At 53.5% G+C, this 12,679-nt stretch overlaps 2 protein-coding genes across 2 annotated transcripts; both read left to right on the top strand.

Annotated features, from left to right (window-relative positions):
- The first annotated feature begins 3,115 nt into the window (after nt 1–3,115).
- Nucleotides 3,116–6,545, top strand: Tekt2 (tektin 2). Its single transcript, XM_075945353.1, has 10 exons — nt 3,116–3,172; nt 3,812–4,017; nt 4,104–4,229; nt 4,390–4,595; nt 5,013–5,156; nt 5,239–5,353; nt 5,491–5,598; nt 5,707–5,850; nt 6,017–6,096; nt 6,246–6,545. The coding sequence occupies exons 2-10, from the start codon at nt 3,862–3,864 to the stop codon at nt 6,457–6,459; spliced, it is 1,293 nt and encodes a 430-aa protein (XP_075801468.1). The 5' UTR covers nt 3,116–3,172; nt 3,812–3,861; the 3' UTR covers nt 6,460–6,545.
- Nucleotides 6,546–7,105: 560 nt separating this feature from the next.
- Nucleotides 7,106–11,933, top strand: Adprs (ADP-ribosylserine hydrolase). Its single transcript, XM_075945926.1, has 6 exons — nt 7,106–7,356; nt 9,616–9,712; nt 9,958–10,165; nt 10,244–10,428; nt 10,722–10,822; nt 11,274–11,933. The coding sequence occupies exons 1-6, from the start codon at nt 7,140–7,142 to the stop codon at nt 11,564–11,566; spliced, it is 1,101 nt and encodes a 366-aa protein (XP_075802041.1). The 5' UTR covers nt 7,106–7,139; the 3' UTR covers nt 11,567–11,933.
- Nucleotides 11,934–12,679: the final 746 nt, after the last annotated feature.

Below are 12,679 nucleotides of genomic sequence, written 5' to 3'. Positions count from 1 at the left end.
ATGTGTCATGGGTGGTGGGGAGGTGGTCCAGCTGTTAAGGGCGCTTGCTGCTCTTTCAGAGGAACCAAGTTTGGTTCCCAGCACCCACGTCGGGTGGCTTACAACTGCCTGTAACTCCAGCGCCAAGGGATCCAACATCGTCTTCTGGACTCCTGTGGCCGCTGCACTCATGTGGTAGACATACACACAAAGACACGTGAGTAAAAATAATAAGTATTTAAAAATAAAATTCTAAATAATATCCTCATAATACCCATCACCATTAAGGTACACAGTAGAGTACTTAGCAAGAAGGAGAGATGTTGTGCTAAGTAACACTGTATCTGCCTCTGGGCATTGCAAATGCAACTCTAAAGAAAGAAATGTTAGGGCACAATAGTGCAGCTGGCCTCTCCACACACCAAACAGGCTGTGCAAGCAATGCACAGTGTCCTCTACGGACATTTAACACAGCTGTAGTCGGTAGCTGGGCTTGGGCGATGCTCACTGAGACATACTTTACTATCAGAATACATCAGCTGAACCAACACTTTTAAGTTCTTTAGGGAGCCGGTGACCACAGAATTAGCCCCATCTCTTTTGATTAAATATCAGTGGTTAAGAGCACTGATTTCTCTTCCAAAGGTCCTTAGTTCAATTCCCAGTAACCACATGGTGGCTCACAGCCATCTGTAATGAGATCTGGTGCCCTCTTCTGACCTGCAGGGATACATGTAGACAGAACACTGTATACATAATAGATCTTGAAAAAAAAAATAAAAATAAAAGTTATGCATTCTCAATGGGCAATGGCGGGGCGGCACACACCTTTAATCCTAGCACTTGGGAGGTAGAAGCAGGCAGATCTCTGTGAGTCTGAGGCCGACCTGGTCTACATAGTGAGTTCCAGGACAGCCAGTGCTGCACAGGCTGGGGGTGTGGCTTAGCTGAGAGAGAACTCACGTAGCATGCACAACGATGGGCAATCCCTGACACGCACAAAGCAGGCGTGGTGATGAGATGGCAAGCATATGGAACATCTTAGCCACCTGGGACTCCACTTGGTTTGGGCCACAACTGTGCACATGTCCCTCTTCTAACAATGCAGCTGACAACCTAGGACCTCCTCCTGCATCAAGCTGCACAACAACCACCCCGAAAAATGGCATGTTTCTGTGCCCCTAATAGCCATTCATGACCTCTTTCATGGACAGCGCTGATTCAGGAATATTCCTAGATATTTGAGGATACAGAGTGAGCAGACCCATCCAGCCTAGACTGGCTGAAGGTCGATGTACAGTCAGGCAAACTATGACCTCTGCGTGGACTCTGACGGAAGTCCCTAAGCATTAAGCAAAATTAAGTATGTGTAAGATTAAAGCCAGATGCATCATGGGAAGGAACTGTGCAGTAGGAAAAAGCATATATAACTCAGAACTAGCAATCAAAATATAGAAGTACCCAAATCTTTTTTTAAAATATTTATTTATTTATTATGTATACAATATTCTGTCTGTGTGTATGTCTGCAGGCCAGAAGAGGGCACCAGACCTTATTACAGATGCTTGTGAGCCACCATGTGGTTGCCGGGAATTGAACTCAGGACCTTTGGAAGAGCAGGCAATGCTCTTAACCACTGAGCCATCTCTCCAGCCTAGAAGTACCCAAATCTTGTATCAGATTTCCTGCTTCTTGATCTGTCTCTAGGATCATTCATAATCCAGAAGGCTCCTGGGCAGTCAGAGTCTGCAAAACCAAGGTTGGGAACAGCAGACCTATGTGTCTAAAGGACATGACCTTCATCAAGCCCCTTATCTAGAACAGTGGTTCTCAATCTGTGGATTGTGACCCCCTTAGAGGTTGAACGACCCTTTCCACAGTGTTCACCTAAGACCATCAGAAAACAGATATTACATATGACTCATAACAGTAGCAAATTTTATGGTTATGAAGTAGCAATGAAAATAATTTTATGGTTGGGGTCACCACAACATGAGGAACTGCACCAAGGGCCGCAGCATTATCAAGGTTGAGAACTGCTGATCTAGAATCTAGCTCCGGGAGCCCTAAACCTGGCGAGACTGCTGCCCAGCAATTCCGTTAAAGAACAAAGGCCCACCATCGCTGCCTCCTCAGGAGTCAATGCAAACAGGCCTGTCAATCACCGCCTAGACAGAACCAAGTCCCTTGGGAAAAGCCGCTTGTTCTGGAGACCGGCACAGTCGTTATCCCTTCGCTGGTTGATGGGGAATCTTTGCCAACCAATTATCTTTAAGAGGTGGGACCAAGCTAGGGTGTGGCTTTCTGGACCTGGAAAAGAAAAACGGTTCATGGCCCAGGTCTCTCTGTGGTTCCCTCGCAGCACAGCTGGGCTTAGACTTCTCGTTCCTGTTTCGTGAGTTTTCCCCTTATAATAAATAAAAATATAATTGTTTTATCTTTTGGCTACCCTGGTTATTTCCCGAATTGAGCTAACTTCTACAGCTGGTATCCACACTCAGTCTTAGGAATGTACCATCCTCTACTCCGCGATAAATTGTGCCCATACTTCACACTGTGCTGTGTGTCTTGTCTTTGGTAGTGGCGTAGGGTGGGGGGGGGGGGGTGTCTGTTAAAAAAAAAATCTGCTCTATCACCAGTCTTTCCTGAGCTTATTCATAACAAATCTGCAGGAAGGATTCTCCTACAAGCAAGCACCTCCCACTTCTCAGGTGGCAGCCCCACCCTCCACTTGCCCGCCAAGTCCAGACATCTCTACCTATCTCTACACTTGTGGGAATAACACCTTCTGCCCGGCAAAAAAAAAGAAAAAAAAAACCACCCAACTTTTTTATGATTTCAAACACTAGTAAAATTGTTGAGCAAAGCAAAGTCAATGGAATGTGTGCTAGATACAAAGCCTAAGGTATATTTTTTGTTACTCCATCCATTTCTGCAAGGAGACGAAAACAAAGCGAGCCGGAGCGCGAGGCCTTTACTCGACACACTAGCCATACTTTTAAAATCTTGTCGGTGTAAACCGTTGTTCAAACTAAAATGTCTAGTCCCTAGATTCGCAGGTGGAGCTCAGGTGGTACCGCGCAGGGGCGCAGGTGACTCCGCGAGGAGGGGGCGGTTGCTAGGCAACCAGAGACGCAAACAACAGGCGTTCCCAGACTGGGGCACCGAGGGCGAAGGAGAGCGGGGAGATCAGGTGAGAGGAACCGGATGGTGGAAGTATCCTGTGGCCGCCCTCCTAACCCAGACCTCTGGCCGGTGTGTCGATTGAAACCCCAAAGGCGGAGCCTGCGCAGGCAAAGGGTCCTGCCAAGACTCTGATCCCAACTCCTCCTACGGAGCGGCCAGCCTGCTCCTCCTCTGTACCAGGGCGGGGCAAGAGACCCGGCGCCCAGGTAGTTGGTTTCAGCCTGGGTGCGCGAGCCCAATCATACCACCCTGGAAGGGAAACAACGCTTCTTCTCCCAGATCCCCTGTGAACCGGGCCCACAGCCTAGGAAAGAGCTGATTGTTGGAAGTAGGGGTGGTAACAGGGTTAAGGGGTATGGTCCCTGCCATCCCTTCACTAGGCATTTGGCGCTTCCTACACACACACACACACACACACACACACACACACACCACGGGCTCTCTTCCTTCCTTTCCACGCCCCTGGATCTGCAGGGCTTTGTGCCTGAAGATGGACCGCTAGGAAATATAGCAGATTACTAATTCCTCCCAGGAAATTGAGCTGGGGACCGAGTTGGATCCCTTCCCAACAGGCTCTGCGGAAAAGGTCTTAGAGCCAAGAGTACAGGATCGGGGTTCAGAAAGGCACCTCTCTTTTCTTCTGCAGGTGGTGGTCTGGAACAGGCCTAAGGGTCTCAGACCCTTGGCTCCTTAGCCATGGCTACACTCAGCGTCAAGCCCAGCCAGCGCTACCAGCTCTCGGACTGGCGCACCAACAGCTACCTGTTGTCCACCAATGCGGAGAGACAGCGGGATGCTTCCCACCAGATCCGCCAGGAGGCCAGGATCCTTCGCAATGAGACCAACAACCAGGTTGGGGGGCCACTCAGCAGCCCCATGGGCCATGGGAGGGCCCTCAACCACAGACCCTCGTTTTTATTTGGTTCCATCTCTTCCAGACTGTATGGGATGAACATGACAATAGGGTCCGCCTGGCAGAGAGAATCGATACGGTCAACCGGTGGAAGGAGATGCTGGACAAGTGTCTGACAAGTTTAGACGCTGAGATCGACTCGTTGACACAGGCAGGGAGCCGGGGCCGGGTACCAGCGGGCTCTGATGCAATGGCCTGCCCCTCCCATCCCACTTCCAGATCTGGGAAGCTATGCTCCCCTCTACCAAAGTGAGGATCGCAGCGATCTCGCAGTGCATTGCCCCACCAGCCCCTGTGCCCTTCCTTTCTAGATGAAAGAGTCCGCAGAGGAAAACCTGCAGGCCAAGAACCTGCCTCTGGATGTAGCCATCGAGTGCCTGACCCTGCGGGAGAGCCGGCGAGACATTGACGTCGTGAAGGACCCCGTGGAAGAAGAGCTGCTGAAAGAGGTGGAAGTCATTGAAGCCACCAAGAAGGCTCTGCAGCAGAGGACCACCCAGGCCTTCCAGCAGCTGTGGTGAGGCAGAGAAGGGCCTGAGCACACTCACGCACTCAAGGCATCACGGGTTTTGTGGGCAGAGAACCCGGGCTTCTGGCAGAAGCCACGGCTTGTTTACAGCCTGCTTTCTGCTGCCTACTCCTTGTTAGGATTCTGCTCCTAGGCAGCCATTGTTCTGTAGCTGAAAGCACCTGTCGCTGCCCTCAGCACCTTATCGTAAGTGTGTGTGCGCGTGTGTGAAGCCACACGCCCGGGCTCTGTGTCTGTGGGACACTCACGAGGCCGTGCTGCTGTCTCAGATTCAGCAGCACCTGCATGGTCATACACAAACACACAAACACACACACACAAGCCCTCAGTATTTTCACATACCACTGTACCGGCTGCATCCCAGAACCCCGGGGGGGATGGCGCCAATGCAGTTTTCTTCCCCAGCCTCCTGCAGGAAGTCCGGCAGCAGCTCAATTCTGACCACCGGGACAAAATGGAGACACTGGATATCGACAGGGGCTGCCTCTCTCTCAACCTCACTTCCCCAAACATCTCTCTGAAGGTTAACCCCACACGAATCCCCAAAGAGTAAGAGAAGTATTTCAGTCAGCCCTTCCTCTGTCCCTTGGAGGCCACATCCTGCAACCCCACTGTTTCCTCTCCTCCACAGCTCCACCACGCTTCAGCAATGGGATGACTTCAGTAGGTTCAACAAGGACCACGCAGAGGCCGAAATGAAAGCAGCCATAGAGTTGAGGGAAGCCATTGCCCTAACTATCGCTCAGGTGACTGAGACAAACCGACCTTTATGTTTCCTTCCCCACTGACCATATGTCAACCATATGTCAGCCCCTTCCCGACTTAAACAGCAGCCTCACTTGGCCATGGCCCTCTTCTTGCCTGGCCCCCTCTTGTCACACAGACCAACAATGAACTTGAAGCTCAGAGGGTTGCAACAGAATTTGCCTTCAGGAAGCGGCTCCGGGAGATGGAGAGTGTGTACAGTGAGCTCAAGTGGCAAGAGAAAAACGTGAGTCTCTCCCTGTCCCTTCCTCCCCTGCTGTGAGGCAAGGCACTAGGTGCCCTGCTCGGGCCCGAGGGTGCGTCTTGCTGGTGGATAACAGTATGTCTACCACAGACCTTAGAGGAGATAGCCGAGCTGCAGGCAGATATTCGGCGCCTGGAGGACGACCTACGTAGAAAGATGATGAACTTGAAACTTGCACACACCCGGCTGGAGGCCAGGAACTTCCGGTCCAATGTGGAACTCTGCCGGGACCAGGTACGATGGTCCCCACTGGGGACCGCCCTCCTCTGCTAAGGAGTCCTCAGTATTATCCCTGCCCAGGTTCCTGGGGGAGCAAGCATTCTGGCCCAGGGCAGCCCTGAGGCCAGCTGAAGGGCAGCGTGGCCGAACTGCTAATCCCATCCTGCCCTTCTGCCTCCAGCCCCAGGATGGTCTCATTGATGAAGTCCACCAGTTGGAGGCAACCATTAGTGCCTTGAAGCAGAAGCTGGCCCAGACACAGTAGGTTTAGAGAGGGGAGGAAGAGTGGGAGACACTGCCCAACCATGGGACCTTACTGCCTGCGGGTCCCTGTGGGCTTTAAGCTGGTGAAATGATCTGGCCCTTGAAGCCTCATGCAGGGCTGTGAGCTCTCGATGCCTCCGCTACAGGGATGCCCTGGATGCCCTGTTCAAGCACCTGGCCCGGCTGCAGGCTGACATTGCGTGCAAGGCCAACTCCATGCTGTTGGACACCAAGTGTATGGATGCCAGACGCAAGCTGACGGTGCCGGCTGAGAAATACGTGCCCCAGGTGGATACCTTCACGCGCACGACAAACCGTGTACTGAGTCCACTCAAAACTTGCCAGCTGGAGATAGCCTAGCCTTGGTGGCTGCGGGAGGAGGGAAGGTTGGGTCGGAAATGAGGAGGGAGCAGTGAATCTAATAAAGATGGAATTTCTTTTTTTTTAATTTATTTATGAATTATGTATACAGCGTTCTGCCTGCATGTACACCTGCAGGCCAGAAGGGGGCACCAGGTATCATTACAGATGGTTGTGAGCCACCCTGTGGTTGCTGGGAATTGAACTCAGGACCTCTGGAAGAGCAGTCAGTGCTCTTAACCTCTGAGCCATCTCTCCAGCCCCATCTGGAATTTCTCAGACCAGGCTTTTCTCTGATTCCCATGAAGGTGGCTGAGAGAGAGGGAAAGAGACGCTCCATTTGGGTGATGGAGTGGCCTAGGCTTCAAAGGGGTCAAAAGTCCAATACGACAACATTGGAGTAGGCAACATTCTTGTTCAGGTTCTTTTCAAAGGGACCTCCGCGACACTTCAGGGGGCGGTAGGTTTGATTCGTGTCGCCCTTTACAAATGCGAGGGTCGCCGGAGCCAAGCCTACGGGGACTGCGGGGCGCTGCGGCGCCAAGCCGCTGGGTGGTGCTGTAATCTGGGACGCACACTGAGACTCCGGGTCACAAGGGGGCGCTGTGGGGATGCGGGGGGCGGGAGGACCGCGGAGGCGGCAGCGTCGGCGCCGGAAGTGGCGCCTAGCCCGCGCGCGGATGGCGGCGGCGGCGGCGATGATGACGGCGGCGGGCGGCGGCGGGGCCGGTGCGGCCCGCTCTCTCTCGCGCTTCCGAGGCTGCCTGGCTGGCGCGCTGCTGGGAGACTGCGTGGGCGCTGTCTACGAGGCCCACGATACCGTCAGCCTGACGTCAGTCCTGCGTCACGTGCAGAGCCTGGAGCCGGACCCGGGCACGTCGGGCAGCGCGCGGACAGGTGGGCGGGGCGCCACCCGCCGGGTCCTCACATCTGGGCGAGGGTCGTGCGGCGAAGCCCCGAGTGTGAAGGTCCCTGTGACCCGATCGGTTCTCCCCAGCTCTCCCGGTAGTTAGGTCTCCCGCCGTGTCCCCTGTCAGAGCGCAGGCCTCGCCTAAAACCTTAGCATGAGCCAGAGCCCACTCGTCCGGTTCGGTGGTGGCCAGTTTTCTCACGCTGCTGGCCTGATGTGGGCGTCGGCGGGCACTGTCCCCAGCCTGTGAAGATAGATCCCTTCCCTCCAGCTCCGGTCCAGATGTCAGCAGAGGGCTCGGTTCTTCTTGGAGCGTGTGGAGAACAGTCAAAGCGGGCTGTCGTCAGATCCCCGGAGGACACCTTAAGTCAGAGGCGTTTAGAGATGGAGGAAGGAGAGGCAGGAAGACAGTCACAGAACCAGAAGGAAGAATTTCAGGATGGAGGCACTGGTGTGCTTCAAAAAAGTGCTGCTGGTAGTCTTGGTCCCAGAAAGCCATGTCAAGTGTGTCGAGGAGAACATGGAAAACGGGTGTTAATGAGAGCAGAGATGAGGCAAAGACAACTATTTTTATTTCATTGTAGTTTGGTAAGATTTTTTAAAAAAAAGCTGTGCTTTAGGTTGAGTGATAGTTGGAACTCTATGGCTGCAGAAAACCCAACATAAGGACTGAGTGAAAAGAGCTCACACAACTGAGGAATCCGAAGGAGGTTCTGGCCTCGGGTCGGGCTCAGGTCCAGGAACTCAGCCCATCTCCTAAAGGCCTGGTTTGTTCCTCTCTGCCTTGAGATTGCTTTTAGGGGATGATACGTTGACAGCACTTTCCCTCCATGTGGCCCCCGTAGCCCTGGAGTAGAGGTTCTCCTTTTGCTACAGTACCTACAAAAGCTGCAACCCGAGTGTGGGGCCTTTCCCTAAATAAGCAAGTGACAATAAGAGATGGGTGGCTGATAGTTACCATGTGGTTAGGCAGAGGTCGGCCTCCTGGTGGGCTGGGACTGAAGAAAGGGTGCCCCCCTCAAGAAGATCAGGGCACAGTGGGTAAATGAAGGGTGTGTGATTGAGGATAGGAGACTGGGAAAAGAGCAACCTCTCACCTCAGGGACTGGCTGAGGGAGACTGGGAAAAGAGCAGCCTCTCACCTCAGGGACTGAGGTGGCTTTTATCTTTGGCCAGGCTGAGGGAGACTGGGAATGCAGTTACTGTTATGAAGCTAAGATGTAGGATCCACCAAAAAAGAAGGAAAATGGAGTTTGGGCTACATGGAAGGAGTGGACTGGCTATTTGAGGAATCAGGGAGGCACTTATTAGGAGAGTCTGTTCTCTAACAGTCTTCTCTTAAGTGAGGCCACATCACTGCCCCTAGCAGGTTAGTAGCCTCTTTGAGTCTGACATGTTAGAAGTACGAGAACCTGCACCTGTCATCCCAGTGCTTATGAGGAAGAGACAGGAATCTGTCTATTCTAGGCCAGACAGTACTACACAGTGAGACCCTGTCTCAAATACAAAACAAAAGGGACAGGAGAGATGGTTCAGCAGCTAAGAGCACTGGCGTTCTTCTAGAGGACCCAGGTTCAATTCCCAGCATCCACATGGCGGCCCACAACCATCTGTTAACTCCAGGCTCAAGGGATCTGATACTTTCTTCTGGCCTCTCTGGGCACCAGGCGTACATGTAGGGTGCAGACTCGCAGGAAGGCAAAAATACCCATACAAATCAATTTAAAGAAAGGGGATGTCAGAAAACCTGCAGCTGGGGGGAAAGGAGATGAAGTGGGTAGGGAGCTACCCTGGCTGGAAGGACTTGACCCAAGTGCTTGTACAAGGGAGTCTGTGAGGTGGAAGATAGTGAGCAAGGAGGGGGCCACACTGGGAAGAGTGTAGATACCAAGCCCATGAACTGAGACCTCTTCCTGAAGGCAGTCGACAGCTGTTTGATCAGGAGAATGAAGGGAAGAAGGCAACCTCTTCTTACTGAAGAATTTGTGTCAGCATTGGAGGTGGAAAGCAGGAGAGCCCACATGGGCCATACTGAGATAATTAGCGGTGAAAGAAGGGAGTGGAAGGGCTCCCTTCAGAAATCAGCAGGGCGTCATGACCCTTGGGGAGTAGCCAGTTGTTGCAAATCCCAAGGCTAAAAAGTGCAGAATTCATAGCTGGCAGGAGGGAGGGGTAAGAGGTCAGCTGTTGGGCATTCCCCCAGAGCCCTTTGGGACGCTCTAACCCTACCTCCCTCTTCCCTGCAGAAACATTGTACTACACAGATGACACCGCCATGGCCAGGGCCCTGGTGCAGTCCCTACTGGCCAAGGAGGCCTTCGACGAAGTGGACATGGCTCACAGGTGAGGGATGTGATCCTGGCGTGAGGCCAGGCAGGCAGTGGTGCTGCACCCCTCAAGAGAGGAACTATACCTGTGCATACCCAGCAGGGCCTCTTCTCAAGGCTGACACCAGCTCCCTGAGCTGAAGGTGACAGCACGGTCAGTACAGGCACCTGGGCACTTCGCACCTCCCCTTCCAGCCCTGCGCAGCCCTTTCTTCTAGCCACGGGAGACATCTTTGAAACTGCCTTCTTTCTCTTTACCAGGTTTGCCCAAGAATACAAGAAGGACCCTGACAGAGGGTATGGGGCTGGAGTCATCACTGTCTTCAAGAAGCTCCTGAGCCCCAAGTGCCGTGATGTCTATGAGCCTGCCCGGGCCCAGTTCAATGGAAAGGGCTCCTATGGTAATGGAGGTGCCATGCGGGTGGCAGGCATCCCACTGGCCTACAAGAGTATCGAAGACGTACAGAAGGTACTGGACAGGCGGGTCACAGACACCCCTTTCCCGACTGATCTGTAGAGAAGTGACAGTGGCTCATCCTCTCCACAGTTTGCCCGGCTCTCAGCCCAGCTGACCCATGCCTCCTCCCTGGGTTACAACGGTGCCATCCTGCAGGCCCTGGCTGTGCACCTAGCTCTGCAGGGTGTTACATCCAGTGAGCACTTCCTCGAGCAGCTTCTGGGCCACATGGAGGAGCTGGAAGGTGATGCCCAGTCGGTCCTGGATGCCAAGGAGTGAGTATGGGCTGGACCTGGGGCTGAGGGGGTCAGAGTGTGCAGGTCAGGGGTGGGTGTTGGCACTGCAAAGCCGGGTCTTCCTGTCTTCACTGGCAGCTGTATGCAGTGATAGGAGGAGGCCCTTTGTCTCAGTGGATTCATGGCCCTCGGTGTCCGAGAGAACAAAACATCTCTGGTCCTCTCCCAACACTGGGTGGGACCTGATGTCCCCATTCCTCTTAAGGGTCCCTTCCCCTACCTGTGTCTCTGCCTGTTCACTCTGACCTCTGAAATCGTTTCCCAAACCCCAGGTTAGGTATGGAGGAGCGTCCTTACTCCAGCAGGCTGAAGAAGGTTGGAGAGCTGCTGGACCAGGACGTGGTGAGCCGAGAGGAAGTGGTGTCTGAGCTAGGTGGGTGGACCCTGACTGATATATTCCCCAGCTGTCCTCAGAGGGCTACTGGGACAGCTAGAGCGCTTTGTAGGGCCCCTGGCAGGGCTGTGCACATGGTGCCTGCAGCCTTAAGGATCAGTGTCCTCAGAAACAGCAGCCAGTTGTCGGTTTGTCTACCAGTGTGATTATGGATGTTAGTTTACCTGGTGCCTGTGCCCTGGGCACCACAGAGTGTTTTACAGTGACTCACATCTCAGTAGCTCTGGGAGAGAGCAGGAATCACAGCCAAGGACAGGCCTTACTGCGATCTTGCCTGGCCACCAGCAGGTGTGGTGGCCCCATGGTCTGACTGTAGAGCCTGAGGTCTCAGGCATGGCCCTGCACAGAGCTGGGAGGGCTGGCTCTTGGCAAGGGCAGGACGCCTGTGGCAGGGAGGGAGGTCAGGTTCCCATTTCCGGCTTTCCCACAGGGAATGGCATTGCTGCCTTTGAATCTGTGCCCACCGCCATCTACTGCTTCCTGCGCTGCATGGAGCCTGATCCTGAGATCCCCTCCACCTTCAACAGCCTGCAGAGGACGCTCATCTACTCCATCTCACTTGGTGGTGACACAGACACCATAGCCACCATGGCTGGGGCCATTGCTGGCGCTTACTATGGGATGGAGCAGGTGCCAGAGAGCTGGCAGCAAAGCTGTGAGGGCTACGAGGAGACGGATGTCCTGGCCCGGAGCCTGCATCGGGTCTTCCAGGAGACTCTGTGAGGACACAACCTCAGTGGCCTTGTCAGGCCCATCGGGACCAAGGACAACTCAGGTTGCAACCAGAGTCCCTTTAAGCTTGGGACTGGAGTCTGTGGGACAGTGAGGAACTGGTGCCTCCTTGAAGCATTCTTTTCCATCTAGGACATGGACTTCAGTAGGTGGACTTGACCTGCGGATACACCATATCTCCCTGTTGGGTTTTAACCACTGTGACAGGACAAAGCCAGCAGGTTGTGTGGCTCTTGAGACTGGCGTCTGCATCCAGCCCATCCATTGCCGACCTGGCCTGGCCCCTCTCTGGAATGGGGCTCCTTGACAGCCTCTGGTGGGAGTCACAGCAATAAACGTTTTTTTGTAAATTCCAGCATATCCTGCGTGTTTCCACTGGTAGACTGTCTTAAGTAGTGACTCCCTGCCTGCTACTCTTCTAGTACTGGGACCCCAAGACTGCTGTGTTGTGGGGCAGTCTTGTCCTTCCAACCAGGGAGGACAGAGTGGGCCTGATCAGTGACTTTTCTTATTGGAGGTCACACACTGCTGTCAAGGCTTCTGGGCAAATACCTTGCTTGAGATTGAATAGAAACGGGCCGATTGTTCTGACCTGGATGCCCTGTAGAGTGGTACAGAGCACCCACCTCTGATGGGAGTGGGGTGTCCCAGTGAACTGTGTTGTATGCCTCCTGTGTCTTGGGGCCCAGGCTGAAGGCCTTGGTTTGCAAGGAAGATTTTTATACTATTTGTTACAAAGGACAGTTGATGGTAGGAGTAGTGGTGTACGCCTTTAATCCCAGCACTGGGGAGGCAGAGGCAGGCAGATCTCTGTGAGTTTGAGGCCAGCCTGGTCTATGTAGTGAGTTCTAGAACAGCCAGAGCTACAAAGTAGACCCTGTCTTGGAAAAAAACGGAAAAAAAAAAAAAACAGAGTTGAAAAGACACCTTCCCACAAACCATGAGTATGATCTCTGAGCATCCTCGCAGGTTCAGTGAAGGGACAAGCATGCGCAGCTAGCTCAGGGGTTGGCCTGAGGCTGCAGGAACATGAGACAGGCAGCTTCCATCAGCGTAGGCCAGTAACAGGCTTTTATCAGGTCTGCTGTCCTAGGTCCCCTGGCA

This window comes from Microtus pennsylvanicus, chromosome 13 (genome assembly GCF_037038515.1).
Source record: "Microtus pennsylvanicus isolate mMicPen1 chromosome 13, mMicPen1.hap1, whole genome shotgun sequence".
In the NCBI taxonomy this organism is placed as follows: domain Eukaryota; kingdom Metazoa; phylum Chordata; class Mammalia; order Rodentia; family Cricetidae; genus Microtus; species Microtus pennsylvanicus.
This window is presented reverse-complemented; position numbering and strand designations above follow the sequence as displayed.